The sequence below is a fragment of the Ostrea edulis genome, chromosome 4 (genome assembly GCF_947568905.1).
Source record: "Ostrea edulis chromosome 4, xbOstEdul1.1, whole genome shotgun sequence".
Taxonomy (NCBI): domain Eukaryota; kingdom Metazoa; phylum Mollusca; class Bivalvia; order Ostreida; family Ostreidae; genus Ostrea; species Ostrea edulis.
In genome coordinates, this window is record NC_079167.1 from 8,346,697 (window position 1) to 8,374,344 (window position 27,648).

Consider the following 27,648-nt stretch of genomic DNA (forward strand, 5'->3'; position numbering starts at 1 on the left):
TATAGGATTCCAACATTTTTAATGTGGGGGCAAAAATGTGGGAGACCTAATAATAACAATACATCGTTAATATTGGTACATTTACAATTGTTATAAAAGTTTTTAAAAATGGCATAAGAAAGATGAATCCATGTCCAAAAATATATACATTATTTTATTTAATATTCAATTTCTTCATTTCACACATTGAGGAAAAATTGAGATTCACAAACTAAATATGCAAAAATTTCTCACATTATCATCAATATAGATATGTTTCTTCAATAATACAGTTCTCCAGTAGAATTTTGTTCAGTTTTTCTTAACAAAAGCAAGTTCATCCATTTACACCTTGAAGAGATGAAGTTATTTGTTTTCTCTGTGAAATTTCACAAAAGCAGTCCACTGGTAAATTGCTCTTTTCTCTTTTTGATGACTGCACAACAAAATTTCTGTTTCAGATTGAAATACCTTAGATCAATTCCTAAATATCTGAGAAGAGTTGATTATCTCGTAATCTAGCGAGATGCACCATCCATGATATAAGATCATTTGCTTGACTCTTGATCAAAAGACCACTAACAAAGTCATGTGCTCACAATATGTCTACGAGTCGTTTCATGATATAAGCACTCGCATAAAACAGAGAATCTAGAGTAATGGCTTATTGATTTATCTTCAAACTCTATCACTATTAATTTTCAGTTTGCTTCTCTTCACTGCTACATGACAACTGATCATTTATTTCCTCATTCACCAACTTGCTGTTTGTGAATTCTGTCTGACTGGAATGAGCTGGACCCTTTTCACAGTTCAGTGTGCTGTTTCAGTGCCTTGTTAATTCGGTATTTCAGGTCTGCATGATATTTCTCCACCTGTGTAATGTAAATTTAAAATTTTTATCTGATGTTAAGTAAGACAAGAGGGCCCACGGGCCTTACTGGTCACCTCAAAATCAAATCAAGAATATCATTCAGTAAAACTGATGGATGCTCCCTGAACTGCATCTAACCAATGAACTACATGTCCTTCAAATGATGAATGACTTGCACAATGATCAATAACTGTTGAAATATTATGGAATTGAAGGTTCTTCATATACATGTATAAGGTATATGTTGAGTGATGTTGACCTCTACAAATGACCTTGAGTGACCTTTGTCTGAAAACCATTTGCCTATTACTTATTTGTGTTATATATGATCAATAACTATTCAAAAACTGTTGAAATAAGAAACATTTTCCTCATATAAGTGATATGCTCTGAGTGACCTGGACTTTTCAAAAATGACCTTGAGAGATCTTGCTCCAAAAAATCAATAACTGCATGAAGGTTTTTTCATATATAAGGTAAATGTTCTGAGTGACCTTGACAAAATGACCTTCAGTGACCTTTCTCTGAAAGCCATTTGCCTGTTACTTATTTGAATATCTGTTAAAATACTGTTGAAACAAGAGGTACTGTGAGCAATGCTCACTAAGAATACCCCCCACTTACCCCAATCTCCCAAAGGGTGTTGGTAATAGGTAAAACCTCAGTATTATGATCCAAAAGGTATCTAGGAACACAGCATCTCCATGCGATGAAAAAAGCCATTAAAGAATTTAAATGGAAACCATATTGCTACTTCGATGTGCGCGTGACCTTTGACCTTTTGACCCCAAAATCAATAGGGAACATCTTCATCCCATGGGTAGTCCATATGTATGATATGGTGACTGTAGGTGGAAAGGATAACGTTTTAGAGCCCGGAAACCATATTGCTACTTCGATGTCCAGTGCGCTTGACCTTTGACCTTTTGACCCCAAAATCAATAGGGAATATCTTCATCCCATGGGTAGGTAGTCCATATGTATGATATGGTGACTGTAGGTGGAAAGGATAACGCTTTAGAGCCCGGAAACCAATGCATCTACAGACGGACGGACGGACGGACGGACAGACAGACGGACAACCCGATTCCAGTATACCCAAGTTGTGGGGGGTATAATAAGGAACTATTTCCTTATATAATGTATATGTTCTGGGTGACCTTGACCTTTCCAAGATGACCTTGGTCCAAAAGTCCCTGTCCCAAGGAATATTTCTGATCAATTTCAGATGAAAAGCTTAGGAAACATGAGCTCGGACAGACAGATGGATAGACACAACATCAACTATATGATACCCTAAAAAATAAAAACAAGAGGCCCATGGGCCACATCGCTCACCTGAGTCACCTTGGTCCATATCAGAAGATTTTCCATATCTATTTGCATGTAAAACCGTAGTCCCTATTATGGCCCCAAACCTACCCCTGGAGGCCATGGTTTTTGCAAACTTGAATCTACACTATGTCAGAAAGCTTTCATGTAAATATGAACTTCTTTGGCCCAATGGTTCTTGAGAAGATTTTAAAAGATTTTTCCTATATATTTGTATGTAAAACTTTGACCCCCTATTGTGGCCCCATCCTACTCCAGGGGGGCATGATTTCAACAAACCTGAATCTGCACTATATCAGAAAGCTTTCATATAAATCTCAGGTTTTCTGGCTTAGTGGTTCAGGGAAGAAGATTTTTAGAGATTTTTCCTATATATTTGTATGTAAAACTTTGACCCCCTATTGTGGCCCCATCCGACCCCCGGGGGGCCATGAGCTTAGCAATTTATAATCTGCACTATATCAGGAAGCTTTCATATAAATCTCAGCTTTTCTGGCTCAGTGGTTCTTGAGAAGTTGATTTTAAAAGATTTTTCCTATAAATTTGTATGTAAAACTTTTATGCCCCCCTTGAGGCCCCATTCAATCTCCGGGGTCCATGATTTTAACGAACTTGAATCTGCACTATATCAAAAAAAAAACAACAACAAAAAACCAAAAAAAACCAAAAAAAAAAAAAAAAACTTTGACCCCCTATTGTGGCCCCATCCGACCCCCGGGGGCCATGATTTTAATAATTTAGAATCTGCATTATATAAGGAAGCTTTCATATAAATCTCAGTTATTCTGGCTCAGTGGTTCTTGAGAAGAAGATTTTTAAAGATTTTCCCTATATATTTGTATGTAAAACTTTGATCCCCTATTGTGGCCCCATCCGACCCCCGGGGGCCATGATTTTAACAATTTAGAATCTGCACTACCTAATAAAGCTTATCTATAAATTTCATCTTTTCTGGCCCAGTGGTTCTTGAGAAGAAGATTTTTTAATGACCCTACCCTATTTATACCTTTTCTTGATTATCTCCCCTTGGAAGGTGGCCTGGCCCTTTATTTTAACAATTTAGAATTCCCTTTACCTAAGGATGTTTTGTGCCAACTTTGGTTGAAATTGGCCCAGTGGTTGTTGAGAAGAAGTTGAAAATGTGAAAAGTTTACAGACGGACGGACAGACAGACGGACGGACGCCGGAATACGGGTGATCAGAAAAGCTCACTTGAGCTTTCAGCTCAGGTGAGCTAAAAATAAATTCAGGGTCCTGGGAACACAAAAATTTAACCAGAGGAGCTGAGGAGTTATTGTACAATCTACAGTGATGCTCACTTTTACTAATGTTTCTCAATAACAAAATCATAACCTGGACAAATTTTACAACAATGACACTGATCTTAGCCATATGATACAGGGTAAATATTGCCCCCATTTTGTTTTCACCCATTTTGTTCTTTCTTTCTTTCATTATTCTATACAAGAAATTCAAAACAACTTTGAGCAAATTTAAATCTGGGTGATATCATTTCCCAATGTGTATGGATGCAAATAACTCGGGATGAAAATATCTGTATTCAGTAATGCTTCAGTCACACTACGCTGTCTGGTCATAAGAAAGCTTTATGCCAATATCAGGATTATGAACAAGAACAGATCCTTCTAGCATATTTACCCTTGACCTTAATTCAAGGCCACAACACACTGTCTCATAATATGCAACCTTTGCATTTAAACTTCTAATGTCCCTCCATTACTAATTTATGCCCCCCCAAAAATATTTTTATTACTCTCATCACAGCTAGGAAGCCCGAGTTCAATTCTCAATCCCAGCACTGCATCAAATCTAAGATGTTTAACATAGATAATGACTTCCTTAGCCAAGAGCCCTGCATTAGAAGTTCAAGTCAAAATTCTTTTGATATGACCTTAAAAATTTAGTTCACCGTAGGCATTGGCACATTATTAAAAGAACCCTCACTACTACATCCGTAAACATCGCATTGCACTGGTCAAAATTTGTGGCACTTCACAAAAAGCTGGTGAGGTTTCTACATTACAGAATTATCAAATGGGGAGTAAAACAACAAAAAACCATTTTCCACCTTCACCAAACTACACATCACCACCTATTGTGTCACATATAAATCCAAAGTCTCGTAATTACAAAGTTGCAACTTTCAACAGATCTTTCTGATAGTTTTACTGTTTACCTTCACTGTGGCAAAATCACCTTGATTTTGGGTCATGACTTATTGTGGTCATAAGGAAGTGGTGGTACATACAAATATTTCTTAACTTTGACCTTGGCTAGTTGATATTGTTCAGGAACATGAAACTTTTGCTTTTAGCTCATCTGAGCTGAAAGCTCAAGTGAACTACTCTGATCACTTTTGGTCTGGCATCCATCTGTCTGTCCATAAACTTTTAACATTTTTCACTTTTTCTTCAGAACCAAGGGGCCAATTTCAATCAAACTTTGCAAAAATCATCCTTGGGTAAAGGGGATTTTTAAAAAAAAGTTTCCTCAAAGGAAGAGCCATGTTCCCTTCAAAGAGGAGATAATCATGAAAATGCTTAAATAAATTGGGGTCATTTAAAAATCTCCTTCTCAAGAACAACTGGTCCAGAAAAGTTGAGACTTCCATGAAAGCTTCCCGACATAGTGTAGATTCAAGTTTGTTCAAATCATGGTCTCTCAGGGTAGGGTGGAGTCACAATAGGGGATCAAAATTTTACATGGGAATATATAGATAAATCTTATAAAAATGTTCTGAAGAAGAACAGGGCTATGATTAGTCATTTTAATACACAAGAATCCCCAGGTCGTGTAGATTAGAATTTGTTCAAACTATGGCGCCCAAGGTTAGGCCAATTCAGCTTAATTGATAGATTATCATCCCCGCCCGCCCCTCAAAAATTGACCCGCCTGGAATTTTTTTATTTTGCGAAAATTGCGATTTCTGGAAAATTTTCATGTCCGACTCTGGTATTTAGACTTCTTGTTTACATTTCCGGTATAGCAACGTGAAAAGGCACATGAAGAAAATAGATATGCCATAATTATGGTTTTCTTAATTTCTCACATTCGTACGGGCATAATTGAAAGGAAAGGATGCTTTTCTGTTAATTGACAAAATCTCATTTGTCATTAATATTTTTCTCAGAAAACAAGAGCAACGCCAATGTGGCATAATACGCCCATAGATTTTGCTCAAGGAAAACATATTTTAGTGGGATTCACATTTTAGTGAAGTTAGCACTGTCCTCTGTGAGCTAATTCATTATTATGCTTGTAGAAATGGATATCAAGATATAAAAAGGGATAGCCTTAGAATGCGCTACTTCATAAATATGCTAACGGTTCGGTTTGTATCCTGCCCACAAGGTTTTCCTAAAAAGTGATACTACGACCTTGACCTTTGACCTTGAAAAACAATAGGCATCTTCCTCTCATCATGGTGATCAAATATACCCAGTTATAATATCCTGGAGCTTATGGTTCGGTTTGTATCCTGCCCACAAGGTTTTCCTAATAAGTGATCCTGCCCACAAGGTCCGGACAGACAGACAGACGGACGACGCCATACCATAATACGTCCCGTCTTCGACGGGTGTATAATAAAAATTAAAAAATGAAATCCTCTCACCCGCCCCATACTTTTTGGTGACCCTGGATGATAATCTACTATTAAGTTGAACTGGCCTTAGGGTGTGGCTACAATAGGGGATTAAAGTTTTACATGGGAATATATAGGAAAAGTCTTTTTCTAAAGAACAGTAGGGCCATGATTAGCCATATTATTATGCAAGCATCCCCAGATTAAGCATATTCAAGTTTTCTCAAATTGTAACCCCAGGGGTAGAGTGGGGCCATACTAGAGGATCAGAGTTTAACATGGGAATATATAGGGAAACGTCTTTAAAAATCTTCTCTAGAACAGCAGGGCTGTGATTTGTCATACTAATATGCAAGCATCTTGAGGTAGTGAAAATTCAAGTTTGTTAAAATACGGGGCCCCCATAGTAGGGTATAATAGGACATGTTTTCACATTGTGACAGTGGCACTGGAATTTGACCTACTTTTAAGAAACCCTAATCTAGACAATGTCTCCTTAACTGTCTAAGGTCAGACTTTCATGTTTTGTATATAGATTCCTTAAGGCAATTTCATACTTTGGCCTTGTGACCTTGAACATGAAGTTTCAAAATCTTTTATCATCATTTTATTTTCAAAACTTTGTTCATAACTTATAAATGGAGAGTGATATATCTTTCATGTTTCCTGTATACATTCCATGTGAGAAAACTTTTCTTTTGGTACAAAAGTTTTTTACTTCGTAACTTTAATCTTGGACTATGACCTACTTTAAAGAAAAGTTGACCAACGCAATATCTCCTGAACTGTTTAAGGTACCGGTAGGGCTTTCATTTTTGTATATAGATTCCTTTTGACAAGATTTTAAATTTCTTACCATTGGCATTGACCTTGTATCAGTTATGTTGTGACCCTTGGCGCTCGGTTAGGGCCACAATATGGGAATAAAGATTCTTCAAAAGTCTTAAAAATACAACAACAGTGCCAGGGTGATTCATACGAGTAATGTGGCCCCTAAGCCTCTTGTTAAACAACCTTAGATACATTTGAGGTTTAAACATTTCTGTGTTATTAAGTTTGACCCATACAAATATTTGTATAACCAGACAAGAGGCCAATAGGCCACACTGTTCACCTGAGTCACCCTGGCCCTGCTATTCTTCAGAAGACTTTTAAAAGATTTTTTACCCTCTTTCTTCCTACAAAAATTTTGACCCGGTCATGACTTAACCAAACTTGAATCCATACAGCAATCATTCTGATCGTTGCACACATTGCTTTTCCACTGTTTGATAATAGCCTTTATTCATCCAAGATTACACAAATTAGCATAAAGCCACTTTGAATTGTAATCCTGCATTAAAACAGGCTCTGCTTTTGATTTCTTTGTTGGAAAACTCATCTCCACTTTTGCCTCTGCCCAAGAAACCAAAGTCGAATAGCAACAATGTCAGTGTTAACAAATCCACATCAGTAATCAGTAGAAATTGGCAGAGATGTAAAAACCAATGAATTTCATTATATTCAATGATAAAGGAAGTCAATATTAAATTCAAAATTATTCTTTTAGTTAAGCTTTGATTATTTGTTTTAAGCTAAAAAATATACTGAACAGCTGTTGTCATAAAGAAAATGACTTTCACTGTGCCACCAGAGGGCATATTACATTAGAAAGCACAACAGGAAGGATAACCCCGTGTAGAACATCGAAATATATTGAAAACGAAAGCAAAACAGAATAAGTACTGTTGATTAAAGAGTTACTATGCACATAAAAGTTAGGAATTTCAATTACATAGTTAAATGTGATATTTTGACATGACCAGTTGGGCAACCTTGACTCAAAATACCAAACTTTTACTAGTCTGAGTCAGTTGGACGTGCCTTAGTGTTGGGCACTGCTGTTTCTGGAGAAGATGAAAATGTGAAAAGTTTACAGAAAGACAGACAGATAAAAAGTGATCAGAAAACCTCACTTAAGATAAAAAATTATTTTTAGAAAAAATGGTTATCTCCTATCATATATTAATGCATTGTGTAGCAAGAACAACAACTCCCTACTGACGAAATACAACATTCTGCCGATTTAGCATTTGACTCCGCCCCTGGTAGCCAAAGCACACACACTTACAAGCCCCCAAAAACACACAAGGGAAGAATATGGACAATATTCATCAAAGATGAAAGCAGCAAAAATGGCACAATATGGATTCAGTGATCATGTTAAAGTCCAGTGACACTTTGTCAAGGGAAGTTTGAAATGATATCTAATTATTGCAGTTATTTGAATAACAAACTGAAAAATAAAAACATGAGTTACAAATTGATGATAAAAATAAACATCTTCAGGTAATCGAACCTGAGGTTATCCCACACTCAGGTAAATTAAGACCGAAGCCACTTGTATTTTGGGTGATCAAACACCTGGGTTTGGTTATATAGACAGGCGTTTAAAAATCACTACAAATCATTATATGCCGATTTGAATTAAAGGAAAATATGACCATTTAATAAAGATGATTAAATAAGACTGCAAGATTTCAATCTGCTTGAGAATATCTTACTGCATGACTACATAATATATCTTCTGGCAGCCTGGACTCGCGTATAAAAAAGCCCATATTTATTTAATCAAACGTATTCACTGTTACTTGAATTCACAGACCTATCTACAACGAATATTTTCACCGCGAGTTATTTTCCCTTTATTCAGTGTTCAAAAATTACTGTTGCAAATATGGAATAATTGCATCCTTAAAGCACTGAATATGCTTTAAACACATTCGGAGGCTGACTATAAACTACAGACCTTCTTTCCATAGTCACTGGCCATCTGTTCCAGCTGAACGTGCTTATCTGGGACTTCCCCATCTTTGTAATTAATCTGCAATGCCTCGTCCGAAATCCTTAGTTGATCTTGATAGTATTCATGCTTTTGTAGTCTGTGTTCAAAATGCTGAAGCTCTTTCTGTAAAATAAATAATAGAAGAATGTAGACTTTATTTAGTAAATGTATGTTTTAGGTCACAAGAAGTACATAAACATTTTCAAATTGTGTTTATGCTTTGACTGAAACATCAAGCATTACATGAATATTATATTGCATGCAAGTGATGGTAACATTGGAAATTGTCAACTGAGGCAAAGCTGGGGTTGATAATAGTTTTTTGTGAGTTGACAATATTTCCAATGTTGCCCTTACTTGTGTATTAGGATTAAAATCCTCGGTACCTAACGGCACCTCTTGTGATAGGAGGGTTTGACCGTTTTGACACTATTTTTATATAATTGGTCACCTGCACCTTAATTTGGATTATTTCCCAGGTTCTTTTGGATTTGAATTCTGTTTGGTCTTATTTTTGAGTATGTTTTCACACCTTGAGCCAGCCGCAATGACAACACAGTTCAACAAAGACGTTTATTTAACAACGCACAAAGAGGAGAAAAAATAAATAAAAGATGATACAAAAATGACAATCTAATTAAAATCAGATCCTAGAATACGCTCACAATCACTACAATAGGATCTGACATAACCCCATAGGGGATCATGTCCGCATGACCTTTCGCTTGGAATATTCATGAAAACTATCAGCCAGTCAGATTGCGCCATACAGACAATGATGGCTATTTAGGCGGTTCCTAGTAATTCGTAAACAAATTGCTGTAATCTCTCTCCCACAAAGTTTATTCCACACTGTAAATTTGTATATTCTCGCATAACGAATTTTAAACTTTCGCAATAATGCCTAATCTATTCCATTCATACAAACAACAAAACGTACGATATGAAATACACCCAAATTAAATTAATTGTGAATTCCGATTTATGTATGAATAGGGATGGGTAAGATCTGAATAGTTTTCAAGATGGTTTACTTAAAAAACGCAGGGAAAATAATGCCAGTCGACGTAAATGGTGCATTGTGACGTCACATCTAACTGCGATGTGTTTTCTTTCAAACCAAACAATCACAGCTATTTTTCTTGAATTGTGAACACCGACGATTTCAAAGTCAACGCGCTGATTGGCTGACATAAAGTTCATCTGAACATGACCCCTAATCGGGTTATGTCAGATCTACTTACGCAGACTATACGGCGCGGATCTAAGAAGTCTGATTTTAATTAGATTGCAAAAAATTATAAGGAAAAATCTTGTCTCTGAATATAAAGTATATATGTATATATAATGATAAAAATCAATATATGCACCCAGGGGTGCATGAGCCAAGTTGCATGGGATACATTGTAGTCAGGAATGATGTGGCATATTCATAATTGTGAAGAACTAATTTCAGTTTTAAACTTTTCAAGTTACTGTCCAGAAACCATATTTGTCTGAAGTTTTCAATCTATTTTCGGTCACTGTGACCTTGACCTTTGACCTTTTTCCTCCAAAATCAATAGGGGCCTTGCTTTGCTGGTATCCAACAATATATCCAAGTTTCATTTGATTCAAATTAAAAATTCTCAAGATATCCTCCGGAAACCAAATTTTTTGGAATTTTAAATCTATTTTCGGTCACTGTGACCTTAACCTTTGACCTATTTTCTCCAAAATCAATAGGGGTCTTCCTTACCTGGTACATAACAATACCTTTAAGTATCATTTGATTCGGATTTAAACTTTCTAAGTTATCATCCGGAAACCAAATATTTCTGAAATTTTCATTCTATATTCGGTCACTGTGACCTTGACCTTTGACATTTTTTCTCCAAAATCAATAGGGGTCTTCCTTACTTAGAACCCAACAATATATCATAGTTTCATTTGATTAGATTGTAAACTTTTCGAGTAATCATCCGGAAACCAATTGTTGACGCCCAACGGCCCGCATCACCAAACCAATAGCCGAGTTCAACTTCGTTGCAACTCGGCTAATAAATAAACCAACCCCCAACCCAGGGTAGGGACAAATTATCCTACCTAACTTAGACGGGGGGAAAGGCCTAAGGAAACGAAAACCCTATTTGAATTATGTATATTTATATACTTATCTCCTAACCTTTAGGTTTTGGGGTCTAAAATAATTTAACAGGAGCCATCATAGAAAGACTGGTGCAACCTGGTAATTACTTAATAAACCTGAATCTAAAGTGAGATACTTACAGCAAGTTGATGCTTTCTAAGTCCCCCAACTAACTAACGAAAATCAGGGTATTTGTACAAAATTGGGACAATAGAAAAACATAACTTTGAATATATTGAATAAAATATTGAGGATATGAACTTTACCCGTATTTTAGTACCACCCATAGAGGTTAAATCATGTACTTCCGGATAATTATCCAATGAAAATCAATGTTACGAAAGTTATATAGATTGTTTTGATGATTGAACACGTGGGCATCTGCAGAAACTGTCAAATAAGACATAAGTGTAAATAAACAACGAACTGAAGGTAGTACAACATCAGAGACAGGTAAATATACAAAATAAAACATAAATAATATGCATATAAATTCATTCCTGCTACACTTGCAAGCAATAGTTATTATATTATACTGAATGTTATTAACTATTACAGTTGGTAAACTTAACAAAGTATCAAATGTTTTTGATGGAGAACTGTACATGCATTAATTTCGCACAGTCAACATTTTTTTTGTAATACCACCCATTGTCAAGTATTAATGTTGACATTTGCTTCTTTATACTACACTGGAGATGTAGTTTTATCATTCTGGACCCAGTGCACAAAGGTTAGTTAATGTTAACTCACGATTCACTTGTCATTAAGTGCGACCTTTATATAGTGTTAACTAGACCAGTGCTCGAGCTGGGCTTCGCCATTTTCGTCAATGGCGACTTTTTTTCAAAATTGGTGGAAAAAAATTTAAAGTGGCGAAAATCCCATTTTGCAATAAATTGTATTTTAAAATCTGTCTTGTGTTTTCCTTTGTCAGTGACACATTATCGCCAGTTTGTTTATGCAGTCAAAATTTGTTTATTCAGTCAACACGTGCGACCGGAAATCTCGCGTCGCTCCAGTGCACACAGAGCTGGTCACGAAGGCCAGATAATAGCCTCAGATAATGTATGGCTGTAAAACAGTCGGTGATTATGTAATAAAGTACATTGGACAGTTGTGTACCCTGCTGTGGTCAATTGTTTAACATTTAAAGTCTTATTCATTATTGTGTTATCATCTCCACATTAATGTCAATTCTTAACCACAGAACCGACCGGTAATTAAATTGGCCGTATTATTGTGTATAATGTATATACATCAATTGTTTGTTTTTGCGGCCAAGCTCGTTGATTACAAGATTTTGATTTTGATGTGTTTGATTTTAGTTCGAATATTTCATAAACGATGCGGTCGGTCACCATTGATATGGACATAGCAATTTTAATAAATAATTTTCTTTGAAGTTCAGTGCGCAACAGTATATAAATGCTAATCTCATAAGACTGTGCACCGTATTCTATTTTGACACTAAACTTGTAGCTTCTGACCCTAGTCAGTCTAAAATTCAAAAAGTATCTATGTTTGGCTTTACTGTCAACCCCACCTGCTCAAACATCTGATTCTGTCCAAATTGCAAAATCTTCCATACCAAAACGGAAATTTAATAGGGAATGGTTGAGATACGACTCTAAATTGGGCTTGATGTTTTGTGACATCTGCATTTCGGGCAATGTACACAATGTTTTCACTGTGGGGTGTAGCATCATGAAGTTTATATTTATATGATTTATTATCTGATTTTGATTTCCATAATAGAATTTATCAAACAAATCAACTTATTATTTCAGAAAGAAGTGTTTAGGTATGGTAGCTGGATATGATTAAGTAATGTAACTGATTCAAAATGCTAAAATCAGTGTAATGAATAAAATAATATAGATTATTTTATAAATATACAAATAATCACACTTAATTGATGGAGCCCCCCCTAAGAAAATTAGGGAATGACAAGTACAACTTGTCTAAGCTCTTTCACAGGAAGTAGATAGTGGTACAAATTGACAAATTCCTCTACTTCCTCTTAAAATTTTCCCGCCAAGAGAGATACATTGTTGGTTACTGCATATCACTGACGCAAGTGTCCCCTGCAATAACTTTGAGCAAATGTAGTGGATACCCGCTACCCAATCACCCGACCTCTGCTGAGAGAGTTAATCCAATCTCTCCCCTCAATATGCTCCTCACCATATGAAGCCAAATTATTCACTTCCGCCTTTTCACTTGCTTATTTTGGTTTACTTAGGGTAGGGGAATTCACTATTACAAACAAAATCATGAACTCTCATTGCATACAATTTCAAAACGTTATGGTACACAAACAATCACATATCAAAGTAACTATCCCGCATCTAAGACAGATCAAACAGCTCAAAAACAAAAACAAAAAAAAACTACACTTACCATTCCTAAAGAGTTGAAGACGGTATTGTGCCCAGTTCGGGCTATCAGCAATTATTTGAGCATTCGTCCTTCTACATTCCACCCAATGGGCAGGTTAAAATTGTTACGATAAGATTGCATTCTGGGGTAGGAAATTTACTTGTTAGGTAGATGGAGGAACATCATATCAATGTTTATGGCGGGTCTGGGGGGACTTAAAGGGGGGTTTCGGGACATTTCTGGCCTGTGTTTCTCCCATCTGTCAACTAAGACAGGGGGCATGTGTTGTTTAGTGGGGAAAGTGTCACCCCTCATGTAATGTATGGTTGGGGTTCTACAAGTTTAAGCCATACTTGGTGCCCCCTTCACCTCTTTTAAAAGGAGGGAAGGCTCACAGTCTGGAGTACTCGGTGTCAGTAAGTACTATTTAACCAGGGAGCAATCTCTCGGAAACAGGGTAAACAGATATGTCCCGGGCCATTCCCGTCCACATGTTGGTTTGTCAAGCATTGGGACTTCCGGGCATTTGTGTTCAACACAAGGCCTCCGTCATGCCCGTTATGCACCTTGGGTGTTGGTATTTCGGTTGTAACCCCAGACCTTGTACAGATTTGGTGGATAATGCGGCCAATTATCTCCATTGTCCTAAAACTCTTTAGTGATTGTAGTGCTTGCAAGTTGATTGTAATACTTGGTGTAACAGAGTTAAATAAATGTGAAAATGAATTCAGAGTGTTGTTGTTACATTCCTTAAGTAAAAGGAATAGTGGGAAAAGGCAAATTGATGGTGCCTACTGGAATGTTCAATTGTAGTAAAAATGTAGTATGATTACAGAGGATCAGGCGACCCAAATACTAAGAAGGTTACCAATTGCTGAGTCGACTTGGCGACTGTTCAATTAATATGATGGAGATAAGTGTAAAGCATGAGATTATTTGCGCTGCGCCGCACCCCGAAAAAGTGGCGAAAGGGAATTTTGGTTCAGTGGGAGCACTGAACTAGACATTAACTGTCAGTTAAAATCAACACATCTTCATGCAACTGGGTCCAGAGGGTGATGAACCAGAGTCAACTGATTATTACATGAAAGTATAAGAACAGTCAAAAAACCTTTCAATAGTGAACAAGAAAGTCATAATAAACCTTAAATGAATCCAATTCACTGGGGGACATTTTGGCTCTTTGGGCGAGTGCCCACAGCTCATAAACTCGAGGGTCCTGGAATGACTTGTCCTGTACATTTACAGCTGCAGCCATTCCCTCCAGTTTGTCATAGTCTGTCTTTAAATCCTTGTACATCATTTTCAACTCTAGCTGCTTCTTTTTCTTGTCCATGTATTTCACTTTATTTCGCTCCACATCAATTGAATTATCAATGTAATCTAAACAATTGAATACAAATAATATTAAAATGTATACGAGCCAATTTATCTACAAATGTGCAGTGAAACAAATCATGGTATTTGAGAATTGTTTTCAAATTCAAATCTTCACTTAATATTTGAAACATGTTCTCGTGACAAAATAATCGGAGTCCTTCATTTTTGAAGAAAATTTAAGATATCGAGCGAACAATATCTTCCTATGTCCAAAGTGGATTGACCCTTGACCATGTGAACTCAAAATCAATAGGATTCATCTATTCCTTACGATGTACCAGTGTACCACATTTGATGTCTGTCAAGCAAAGGGTTCTTCAGATATTGATCAGACAAGACTTGGCCTACAGATCAACAGACTGACCAACAGGTACAAAACAATATGCCCTCTCTTTTTCAAAGTGGGGCATAAAAATGTCATACCATCCCTGACACTGAAATCTTCCTGTAGTGAGTTGTATTCCTCCACCTTCATTTGATGATGTAGAAATTCTTCTTTAAGTTTGTCCAACTCCCATTCTGGTAAAACACAATCTTTCTTCAAATTTAACCAGTAAGTACTTTATAAAAATTTTATTTCAACCCAACAAAACTTTGGTTTTACCTTACAAACCAATGAATATCATCTCAATGTACAGACCCTGAAACGTGCTACTACACCAGTTGCACGGTACGGTTCGGTACGCTTTATGAACGGTACGGTTCGTTTTCTGAACGGTACGGTTCGTTTCTTGAACGGTACGGTTCGTTTCTTGAACGGTACGGTTCGTTTCTTGCACGGTACGGTACGCTTCTTGAACGGTACGGTTCGCTTCTTGCACGGTACGGTTTGCTAAAAATAGCTGCACGCTTTGCACGTTTTATTAATGAGGTGGGCGTGGCCTGAACGCTTTGACTTCGTATAAATTGTACGTTTCGATAGTTTGTTTTCACTCGATCGGTCTTATTCGGCTCTTTGATTATCGGCTGCAGGATTTGTGGTTGTGTTAGAATGTGCACATGGGGAAATGAGACGTTATTTTTTATTGCTTCGATGGAATAATTCCATATTGATAACGTACATAAAAGTTATGAATAAAAGTTTTTATAATTTGCTTAAGTCTAAGTCTTAATGGTTGTTATTACGTTTCAATTTGTTTTTCATTTCTCATCAGACATTTATTAATTTACGATTTTATAAAAAGTTGTTACATGAACTGCTCCCCGACATGGGCGTGCGTAAGTGTAAAAACAAAGCGTATTAAGTTTCCGGATATAAATTACAGTGCCTAAATTGGAAAAGTTTTTAAGAAGAAGTGAATTTTGTTTTGAATACACTAAAGTCGCAAATGACACAATGATTATTTTCTGCACTTCACATTTATTGTGATTTATCATCGGCATGTTTTAAGCATCTCGGTGATTTTCACAGTTGATAACCCAGCTTCGTGATGTTTGAGGATAATGCTTCGAATAGCCAGCGATAGTCTACGACCTCCTTTCCCATCGGGCGCCATTGTGAAAATAATATACTGTGGCTGAAAAAGTGGGTCACGTGACATAAATTGCACGCTTTCTGCACGGTACGGTACGCTTTCGGGCTTTTGGGGGCGGGGTTTGCATAATATTATCCTGCACGCTTTCTGCACGGTACGGTACGCTTTTTGAATGATACGGTTCGTTTCTTGAACGGGACGGTACGTTTCTTGAACGATGCGGTTTGTTTTTTGCACGGTACGGTACGTTTCTTGAACGGTACGGTTCGTTTCTTGCACAGAACAGTTCGGTTCGTTTTTAAGGTGTAGTAGCACGTTTCAGGGTCTGTATTTCATGTTAATATTCACCTTGAGCAGAAACTGTGCCTTTTCAAATAATCATGGATGAAACTGAATTCATTACATACACAGTTACCTGAAAATCCAGCAAACTCTGCTCTCTTCCAGAGTTTTTGAAGCTTTTTGTCCCTCAGTTGGTGCTCGAACGTCTCCGGTATTTCATTACTCATATCAGGAGGTTGTGGTACAGAGACTACGTTTTTCATGTCGTACTTCTCTAATAGATCTAATGAAATAAAATACACTTATTCATGTCATTCATCAATACAGTTACTTCATATATTACATTTAATAGTGAATCACATGATAAATCCAAGGAATTTCATTGGATAATGTCGTCTATTCCATAAGTGACAGTGCCCAGTCACTATTATGCCAAGTGTTGGGACTATGAACTTAAGCTTTCTAGAGTTATCTATTAGTTAAAAGTATCACTAGTCCCAAGGGCTAAAAATGTAGGAAAAATTTCCTGTTCTGAATATATAAGCTAAATTCTAATATTCAGCGACAGCATCAAACTAGATGTGTTCTTTTAAAAAACCTCAATGCCCACAAAAGTGCTTATATTGATGAAAGGCTTTACATAATATCAAATATGTATTATCATTAAACGATATCACTAATTTGGACCCACCCTAGAGTCAAAACTCTGGGGTTGCTGTCCTTCAAATGATAAAGACAATAATCACTATAATAATTTTGACTCCACCCTGAAACCAAACTCTTACTCCCTAGGATCATGAAATTTACAATTTTGGTAAAGGACTATATACTCCTTCCAATATTCATTTAGTTTCAAATCAGTATCAATAGCATTAAAGCAAATATCATTTACATGTTTTGCACATACACACTATATAAATATGTACCAAGGTTGACCCCGCCCTGGAGTCAGAACCTCTACCTCGGGGATCATGAAATTTACAATTTTGGTAGAGGCCTTTCTGCTCTATATCATTATGCATTTAGTTTTTCTTAAAAGATATGCAGTTGTAGATAAGACTTTTAAAACTTGGTCAATTTTTGGCAGTTTTTGCCCTGCCCCTCTAAGGCAGAGGAGTCCTGAAATTTACAATTTATGTCAAAGATGCTTCATACCAAATTTGAAAGGAATTGAAATAGTAGTTATCAGAAGAAGTTAAAAATGTTCTATTGTTCTCACATTTATTAATAGACCATTTGGCCCCACCGTGATACCAAAACCCTAATACCCCTGGCCAAAACCCTTACCCCTGGGATCATCAAATTTACAATTTTGTTGAAGGACTACCTGTTCTTTATAAATATATATTTAGTTTCTATTTAGTACCAATAGCACTAAACAAGATGTTATTGAAGTGTTTTACACATAAACACTATATACCAAGTTTGGCCCCACCCTGGGGTCAGAACCTCTATCATTTTTGAGAATTGGTCAATTTTTGGCGCCTTTTGCCCTGCCTTTCAGGCCCCAGGGGTACAGGAGACCTGAAATTTACAATTAATGCCCCATTGTCCCATAGATGCTTTATACCAAATCTGAAAAGAATTGGAATGATAGCTATCAAGAAGAACTTAAAAATGTTCAATATATTAACGCATGATAACCAACACAGACCAATTGCAATAGGTCACCTGAGTGACTCAGGTGAGGTGACCTAAAAACTTCTTGTATTAGCCAGAGAGCACGGCTTTGTTTACAGACGATACAATAATAACAAGAGCAATGCCAACGTGGCATAATACGCCCATAGATTTTGCTCAAGGAAAACATATTTCAGTGGGATTCATATTTTAGTGAAGTTAGCACTGTCCTCTGTGAGCTAATTCATTATTATGCTTGTAGAAATGGATATCAAGATATAAAGAGGGATAGCCTTAGAATGTGCTACTTCATAAATATGCTAATGGTTCGGTTTGTATCCTGCCCACAAGGTTTTCCTAATAAGTGATACTACGACCTTGACCTTTGACCTTGAAAAACAATAGGCATCTTCCTCTCATCATGATGATAAAATATACCAAGTTATAATATCCTGGAGCTTACGGTTCGGTTTGTATTCTGCCCACAAGGTTTTCCTAATAAGTGATACTACGACCTTGACCTTTGACCTTGAAAAACAATAGGCATCTTCCTCTCATCATGGTGATCAAATATACCAAGTTATAATATCCTGGAGCTTACGGTTCGGTTTGTATCCTGCCCACAAGGTTTTCCTAAAAAAGTGATACTATGACCTTGACCTTGAAAAACAATAGGCATCTTCCTCTCATCATGGTGATCAAATATGCCAAGTTATAATATCCTGGAGCTTAAACAATAGGCATCTTCCTCTCATCATGATGATCAAATATACCAAGCTATAATATCCTGGAGCTTACGGTTTGGTTTGTATCCTGCCCACAAGGTTTTCCTAAAAAGTGATACTATGACCTTGACCTTTGACCTTGAAAAACAATAGGCATCTTCCTCTCATCATGGTGATCAAATGTACCAAGTTGTAAAGTCCTAGGGCTTATGGTTCAGTCTGTATCCTGCCCACAAGGTCCGGACAGACGGACGACGCCATACCATAATATGTCCCGTCTTCGACGGGCGTATAAAAATGGCAGCTCGATTTGGGCAGGACGTACCAGATGAATTTGTAACAAAATTAAATAGCAAAACAAAATACGTTTGAAGCAACAAAGTTTGTAGAAAGAATTTTAAGGGAATTCTGTGAGGTTAGAAACCAATCGAACAATTTTGAAAATTATGAAATAGACGATTAAGTGAACTTTTATGTAAACATACACAGCATAAATGGTGAAATATACTGTAAAGTACCCTGTGTTTGGTCCGAAAGGGTATTCATCGGTTCCTGATTGAACCCCCAAATGTTACCTTTGCTTAGTTCAATTGATTCTTTTATGAGTGTGAGGACAATGAATTACTAAATGCTTTACTTGAAGTAGAAAATGATTTTGAGCACATGAAATCAAAATACATCTATACCTTGCATGAATACTCTCAATATTAATCGTACCATGTCAAATAGCACATGTACTCAAACTTCAACTTTAGTAACTGTGTTGTTAACATTTTCAACAAATAAAATATTCATCAATGAGTTCTTTTTGTAATGGTTGTTTAAAACACATTGTTACAGTTACATTATCAACAATAAATGTTAGAAATTACAATACAAAAAATTTATTTATTTTGGATATCATTCTGTGAATGGTAGGTAAAATTGCATAATTTGACATGAAGAATATTTTTACATAAATTGCAGAAAGAAAACAAAATCATGTATATAATTTTTAAAACGTGTTAATAGCATAAAAATTATAGTGCCTGGAATTATCATGTGATGCTCTAAACCCATTAATCACAGTTTAGGTGGGTACTATAAATCAAATAAAAACAGTTTCAGTACTATGCTTTTGTAGCATTGCTTTGGAAAGCTCGGACACTATTGCTTTCCAAAGCAACACGATGAGAGCATAGTACCCACCTAAACATTGTTGTTATCCTCTTCGTTCCCGGTGGGACATAAGGCTTCAACAAGTTGTCACCCACCTAAACAAACAATGTATATAAAGGTATTGAATATTACATGTCTTACCTATTAACCTTCTCCGTACTTCTGCCTCTTTCATTCCATCTTTATCCATATCCTCTGCTTTTAACTTTTTAAGTTCTAATTCTACTTTGTCTTGAATTTTCAAATCTGCATAGAGATCAGCTAACTTTGGTCCTGAATGAAGCTGAAATGACATTTAATCAATTCATTTTTAGCAACACAAAATCAGTAAATTACAATGGTTTCAATACAGAGTCGGTCATTACATTAAATACCAATTATCTCCTCTTCTTTTTTATCAAAACAGGTAAATTAGAATCTAAACTTTTTACTTTTTGTAAAGAAAGGGATAAAATATGTCACTTAATTTACAGTGCAAGTAATTTTATCAGTTTCTGCTATTTGAAAAATATTATATTGGATTAGATGATAGAACATTTATCTTTTCTAAAGCAAGCAATATCAATCTCTCAAAATGTTTCAGTATACTACTTATTTAAATTCTAGAATATACCCACAAAGAAAGATGGAATGTGCTACTTGTGTTGATCTGTCCTTGGATAGTACAATGATTGTTATCAAGTTCTTCACTATTCTAATGGGTTTTCTTGATGTAATACAGCAGAAGTAAACTAAGATTTCATCTTTGCTCACATGATTTTCTGGTTTATTTTGAGATATGTTACATGATAATTTCATGTGTATGCTAATAGCTGCATGGTTCAGAAGATGAAGTTGTTAATTTATTGCTTACAAGTGCTTTAATGTTTATTCAGACAACATAGCTCGACAGGAAGCGCGACTCTCCTTTGGTTCAAAAGGTTAAAGTTTTTTAAAAGTAGGCCAAAGTCCAAGGTCACTAGGTCAAACATTTTGGTATCATATGATAGGCCTGGTCACAAGGCATCTAAATGTAGATATCAAAGACCTATTTCCCTTGATTAAAAAGATATAATATGTTTACGGTATGACCGCTGAGACGAGCAAAGACCCATAACATCTTTTAAAAAACATAACAATTCAATAAACGCGGAAAATATAATGCGGTTGATGTAAACAGTGCATTGTGACGTCATCTTTAACTACGATTGTTTTTCTTTCAAATCAAGCAATTATCCACAACAAAACCTACGAAGGTATGGGAAAGCTTGTCTGGAATTTAAAATCATTTGTGGTACTTTCCAAACTATTTATTTGTTTTATCTACAGGGTGGTCAATGAAGTATACCGCAGTGACGGCGACATTTTTCTGGAAGCATTATGGGTAGTCCCCATCATTTTTCAGCTGATGAAGAGCAAATCACGTGACTCATTTGCGTAATCATTAGAGCGAGCTCATCGCGTTGCTTCACGACTCGAGCTTTGCTCGCTATTAGTCAAAGTTAAAAGTTTTTGAAAAGTAAGTCCAAGGTCAATGGTCTTGGTACCAAAAGATGGCTTGCATGATCATGAGGCATTTATTTGTGAAATATTTAAAAAGCCCTATCCCCATCGTTCAAAAGATTTTGCTAAGGTTAAAGTATTTGAAAAGTATGCCAACAACCACATCTTATCTTTGTGCCAAAATGTCTTGCCAAGTGCTGAAACATCTTGGTGCTGAAACCCATGGCATCTAACATTTGCATCCACCCTACCTTTGATCCATAACTCCCCTTTGCTTAATGTGCAAAGCAAACTGTTAGCAAACGGATGTTAAATAAATGATTTTAATTAGATTGTATTACATCATATTAAACTAAAATATTGTAAACACACCTTCTGCGCTTTTTCCCATATTTGATTCACTTTGAGTATCCTGAAAGGTCGTTCGGCATCTTTTAATGTCGTTTCTACACATATATAACCCGCAAATAATACATAAAATGTTTCTATTTTTAAGTTGAACCAACTCAACATGCTTTCTTTCCTGATCTCTAATTGTCACCACACGTGCATAGATCTATGTATCAATCATGCATAGCTCACAAAGTGAAAGTACAGAATGCTGGAATGTTGATCCCGATTTCCAGGTTCTTTTTTTTTTTTTTATAATAATGGATTTTTCATGAAGTTAATTGTTAGTAATGATCTAGCATTTTGTATCATAATCTTAAAGAGAAAATAAATCATCATATAATGATATATTTTATGAAATCGTTCTATTTCGATACACATTGTCGGGTTCGGACTCAAGTGTAAGTTACTTTTTCGGAAAACCCTGGAAGTGGAAAAATTCCAGACTCCAGTGCTTTTCTTCTTGAGAATGCCAATGGACACTGAAATGTGATATCATGGCCGCGGATTTGGATTATAAGAAAATGTTACTTGAACTTGACAAATCTCTCAATGCTGAAGAATTGAAATCACTTTTGTTTTTGTGTAAAGATGACGTGAGGAAACGAGAAAAAGAAAATGTCAAACGACCAACTGATTTGTGGGAAATTCTGGAGACTCGGGAAAAGCTGGGTCCATCTAATTTAGAATTTCTGAAACAGATTATAGGTGGTTCCTGTAACGGTCGTCTAGATGTATTGAGGATAATTGAGAACTTTGAGAATGGAATTTCAAATATTGGTCAACAGACTGCTGTACCAGTTAATCATTATCAACAACCACTTCAACAACCAGTGGTAGTGAACCGTGTTCCTTATCAAATGAGTCCTTCAAGTAAGTTTATACTCCATGCTCTGTGTCTGGATATCCACCAGTAACATTAAACAGGTTGGGAACACTTCTCCGATAGCGAGATATTCATGCAAAAACGCGATTATCCCTTTTTAACGAGAGTAAATATACTCCGTACAACCGAGAAAAACACCCGAGGAGTACATTTTTTCATGTTTCACGTGAAAAGAAGAAAAAGTGCTCAAATGTCAAAAACACTTGCGATGCGCATTGGATTTCAACCTCCTTCCCTCTTACGCAGCATTCGCAGCAACGTTATGAATTTCTTGACTGGGTTATCAATTTTATAGAGGCAATTCGCATTTTATTGAATGTGTGTTGCACTTATTCAGCATTGCACAGAATTTACCATTATTTTCAATCAAAACACCAAATCATTTGTTTATGGTAAGGTTTAATTTCTCGCTAAAGAAAGATAATTGTGTTTTAGCGAGAAGATCTCGCTTAATTTAGGGGAAGGGTTCCCAAACAAATTCTATACCCAATACATGTGACTGGTTAAGGTTTTATACATAGTACTGTACTGTACTGCCTGTCTAATCCAACATTTGGAGATAAATTTTTCATCATAACAGACATGGTGACAGAAAGCCAATCAGGATCACTTATAAGTAAATAAAAGTTAGAGGTATAAAATATAAATGATAATAATGCAAATCAAATACATCATAATGTTAATCAAAGGCATAATAATATGTAATACTGTGAAGTTAAAAGTCATAATGTAGGTGTCATAATGCAAATGAAAGGTGTGATAATGTGAAACATAGGCATGATAATGTGGAGTAAAAGACATAATAACACTATTTAAGAAAGGGTTTTGAATGGGAATTAATTTAAATAAAGTGCTCTGGACCTCCAATGTGCATTGCCATGCATTTGTACTTTTTAATATGTATATATGTACATGAAAAATTGCTTCTGCAGCTCTGTCCAAGCCCGATTGTTAAAAAACTAAAACAAAGACAAAACATTTTTATTGTATGTAGATCTACCACTTTTGTTGTAGTCAGATAATCACAATTTCATCAATTTTTTTTTAGGGAAAATGTCAATCTAGTACATGTACCAATTTTCTTCAGTTAAATCCTGGATCCAACACTCAGGGCTCGAAATTAACATATGCCCGTCAGTCTGTGACTGGTTAAAACTCTAGTGGACTGACTGACATTTGTTTTAGTCAGTCCAATGTGACTGGTTAATTTTCTAAAGCATCATTTAGGAAAATATACTCATGAAATCTAATACACACATTTGGCATGCTTTGATATGTAGATATCAGACAAAACTGTTTCATAAATCTCACATAAGTGTTACAATATTGTCTGAGGCATATTGAGTACAGTAATGAAATATGTTTAAAGAGACACTACAGCTCATTTTGCGGAAAAATCATGAAATGACAATTTTCCTAGCGCTTTCTCAATTTTTGTTGCATTGTTGAAAGTATGAACTTTGCGAAAATAACACTTATCTAAAGTTAAAAATTATCGTTTGAACGTAAAAATTAATACTTTTTGATGGCCTATACAAAAAATATCGAGTCTCCTCCTTTCAGTCTTCAGACGCATGCGCATAGACAGTAAACAGTGCAGCATGTCGTCCAGTGAGAGAAAGTGTAGTTGATAGATCTAGAATTTTGACAGATTCTGTGAGAAAAGAGGTGAAAATAGAATGAGATAAAACTCATACGTGAAATAAAATTTACCATGGTATCAGTTTGACCGTTGGAAAACAAAGAGCTCGGAGAAACCCATGTAACTCAGTGGCGGATCTAGGATTTCCGAAGGGGGTGTGAAAGTCAAAGATTAGCCACAGTAATCGGCCATTCTGGTGCAAAATTTGGATTTTCATTCACAATCTGTGGCGTAAAAAGGGAGGGGGGATCCTGCCCCCCCCCCCCCCCCCCCTCCCCCTAAATCTGCCATTGAGACTAGCTGCGAAGACACTACTTTTAAAAGTAAGTGCTATTTTTATCTGAACACGACACGTGTTAGTTGTAAAAACATCGGTCAATGGGAACATGGAAGGATTTCTGTTGAAATAATGATTTATATAATTACTTATTTTAAGGAGCAGGGAATACTCTTGTACTTGAAAGGTGAGTGTGGACCCCCTTGAAGGGGAATTTAAATAATTTCCTACACAACACCTTTGCTGTCATTCAAAACCACGTGATGTAAATAAGCATTCAAAAGTCCGAGTCAGAATGAAGAAACCTTTGAATTCCGAACGATCTTCAAAGCGCAGTTGAGGGTAAATTGATGCATCCCAATTGTTCAAAATTGTCAGTATCGTTATGAATTTTATCATTTTATCAATACATGTTTTAAAAAACACTTTATTAAAATGTGGAAAATGAGCTGTAGTGTCTCTTTAATTATTTCTGGAAAATTCTGTTGGACTAGTAAATTTTTCTGCGAACTGGTTGAAATTATACCCCATCAGTCCGGCTGGACTGGTGACATGAAAAGTTAGCTTCAAGCCCCGACACTATATATAGGGGATTTGTGGAGGGGTCCTTGGTAGTAGCTAAAAGAATACTTCAATCCTGTTCTTATATTTTTTGTATGAAAAGATATTGATTTAGCTATTTATTTTTAAAAAGAACAACCTTTATTTAGTTTGTATAATTTCCATATCTTAAAAAATTTACATCTACTAAAAAACTAATCTTCCCATACTAGGGGTAAGTCCCAAAGGACTGTCAAACTTGGTGCACATACTCCTCGTGCCAAGTGGAGAAGGTTCAAGGTCATATTATTCCTTCAGGGCCGTCAATCTCTTTGAATTGGGTCCAATAAATGGACCCTTCCCAATTGGGAAACACCCCCCCCCCCCATTCCCAATTTATTATCTAGAAATTCCCAATATCACAAACTGTTACATTGTGTGTATATAAAAAAGTTTCAGTGTTAGTTTCGTTTCTACTTATAACATCTCGCGCATTTTCGACAAGGCCCGAGTCCAATTTCCCAATTTGACCCAAAACATTGATAATTTTCCCAATCTAATGGGACCTGGACCCTGTACCAAAAAGGACAGTGACAGCCCTGTTCTTAGCAGGAAAACTTTGTTGACAGGATGCAGACCGAACCATTAGTGCTAGGACTGTCAAACTTGGTACACATACACCTTCTGTTAAGTGGAAGATGTTGTTTCTCAAGGTCAAGGTTTTAGTATCACTTAGAAAAAACTTTTTTCGTAACAGATACAGATATTGCCCTGAAATTTGGTCACAAGCTTCCTCTCAGAGGAATATAAGTTTAGTTTGCATTTCAGCTGGATTGGTGCACCATGACCTACTTGGGGGGTAAAAGTAGGTCAAACAGTTTTCCAGATTTTTTTTCATTATGAATTTAGGTATTACCCTGAAATTTTGTCAAAACCTCCCTCTCAGAGAAATACATAATTAATTCACAATTTAATTTGATTGGTGCACCGTGACCTACTTTAGGGTTGAAAGTAGGTCAAATAGTTTTCTGGACTTTCTAATCATCGATACAGATATTATACTAAAGGTCTAACAGATATATGTTGCGGTACTCTTGTTGAGAAAATAAGAGGTTGTTGGTCTGAGTCAGTGAGTGCATGGTTTGTCTATTTAACTCCTCTTAAAGTTTTCAGACTAAGGCCTTTGTAAACAACTTGAAGTTGCAAAATGCAAGGATTTTTACAATCTCTACCCAGAGTTGTCATTCCTTACACTTACAAATACCTCTGTCAAAGCTCAAAATAAGCAATGTTATTCCACATGTAAATCCACTTTTTTACGGTAATAAAACTAAGAAGTACATTTAAAAATATTGAGAAAATGTAATAATAATAGTAGGGGTCTATACCATAACACACACACACACCCCACCCCTACTATTTATTATTGCAGACAAAATTAGCTGTTCCTGTGGGAAAATTAAGAATAAATCATGGAAATTGAGTTCAAAGTGAAATGGGTTGCTTAGGCAGGCTTTATTTATAATGAAAGAAGCTCCAGCAAGTTTTCCTGATGAAAGATTGTTAATTTTCTTTTCATACATCTGGCATCCATCTTTTTACATCAGCGACCTAGTCTGACCCCTGGGACAATTTTTCAATGAAATCTTGAACATCCAAACATAATCTTGATGCATTGCATTGTTGAATAAGTGACACATTGACATAACATATATGATATACATATGATCATAGTAGCTAGATTCCAGATTTTTTTTAAGTGCTAAGCATGTATCCATACTCGTTTTTAAATTTCCAGTAGTTGCATATTTTTGACTCGTCTCTTTTCTTTTGCACAGATCCAACCAGTGCAGTGAATGTCGACAGTAAGTACTGTTTTGTAGCTTTTTTTTTTATTACTTTATCAAAGTTGGCTTTAGAATGTATATATAGAATATTATCAGTTTTGAACTTTCATCATACATTGTGCGAGGAGAATATGAAATGAGAGTAAAATACTTTCTTACCATAGGGTACAGTAAGGAAATCAATTTCTTAACCAAGAATTTGGGCAAGGAATGGAGGTTCTTCATGCGAACGCTGGGTGTGACAGATGGCGACATGCTCTCGGTGGAGCAGGATTACCCTCGTAATTTACGGGATCAGATCTATCAGTGCTTGGTGCAATGGATAAGAGACAATGGAGGGCAGTTTGACAGGGGCAGAGTAATTGCTGCACTGCGAGATTCTGCAGTTGAAAGATATGACTTGGCTGGACGAATTGAGGATCATGACATTTGATCAAAACAACAGAACTTTGAGAGATGTCTTATGTGATGTTATTTTGATGGTTTTCTATCTTTATAAATCTATAGTAATATTACATGCAATACTCTGCACATTTTTGCTTCAAAAAGCTCAAAGAAATAAAACAGATCACCAACACATCATGAGAATGCACTATTAAATATATTTGGTTGACCGGTTTCAACCATGGGGTGGTCATCATTGGGACAATTATACTTAGGTGAAATTTACTGAAGTAAAAATTGTGTCTGATGTAATGCAATAAACAAACAAAAAAATGCAGAAGGTTTATACATCCTGCAGATCTTAGCAATACATGAAATGACTAGTTTATAGTATTTCTCAAAAGTCTTGTGCATAAATTGACAATATGTTATCGCAA

At 36.0% G+C, this 27,648-nt stretch overlaps 2 protein-coding genes across 2 annotated transcripts; one reads left to right on the forward strand and one right to left on the reverse strand.

Moving 5' to 3' along the window:
• Nucleotides 1–21,843, reverse strand: LOC125669900 (alpha-2-macroglobulin receptor-associated protein-like). The gene is made up of 7 exons (XM_048904735.2): nucleotides 21,618–21,843; nucleotides 19,905–20,046; nucleotides 16,394–16,543; nucleotides 14,927–15,022; nucleotides 14,268–14,506; nucleotides 8,578–8,736; nucleotides 1–854 (listed from the first exon to the last, which is right to left on the reverse strand). Exons 1-7 carry the CDS (start codon nucleotides 21,756–21,758, stop codon nucleotides 786–788), a joined length of 996 nt encoding a protein of 331 aa, XP_048760692.2. The 5' UTR covers nucleotides 21,759–21,843; the 3' UTR covers nucleotides 1–785.
• LOC125669901 (FAS-associated death domain protein-like) lies at nucleotides 21,816–27,407 on the forward strand. The gene is made up of 3 exons (XM_048904736.2): nucleotides 21,816–22,508; nucleotides 26,819–26,845; nucleotides 26,992–27,407. Exons 1-3 carry the CDS (start codon nucleotides 22,133–22,135, stop codon nucleotides 27,258–27,260), a joined length of 672 nt encoding a protein of 223 aa, XP_048760693.1. The 5' UTR covers nucleotides 21,816–22,132; the 3' UTR covers nucleotides 27,261–27,407.
• Nucleotides 27,408–27,648: the final 241 nt, after the last annotated feature.

What these genes read in the sequence shown, in the direction of transcription:
- LOC125669901 (XM_048904736.2), top strand. Translation starts at nt 22,133, where the DNA reads ATGGCCGCGGATTTGGATTATAAGAAAATGTTACTTGAACTTGACAAA. An exon ending in TTATCAAATGAGTCCTTCAA is followed by an intron (nt 22,509 to 26,818) that starts GTAAGTTTATAC and finishes TCTTTTGCACAG; the next exon opens with ATCCAACCAGTGCAGTGAAT. An exon ending in CAGTGCAGTGAATGTCGACA is followed by an intron (nt 26,846 to 26,991) that starts GTAAGTACTGTT and finishes TTCTTACCATAG; the next exon opens with GGTACAGTAAGGAAATCAAT.
- LOC125669900 (XM_048904735.2), bottom strand. Translation starts at nt 21,758, where the DNA reads ATGTTGAGTTGGTTCAACTTAAAAATAGAAACATTTTATGTATTATTT. An exon ending in AGTACGGAGAAGGTTAATAG is followed by an intron (nt 16,544 to 19,904) that starts GTAAGACATGTA and finishes TTATTTCATTAG; the next exon opens with ATCTATTAGAGAAGTACGAC. An exon ending in CCAGTGACTATGGAAAGAAG is followed by an intron (nt 855 to 8,577) that starts GTCTGTAGTTTA and finishes TACATTACACAG; the next exon opens with GTGGAGAAATATCATGCAGA.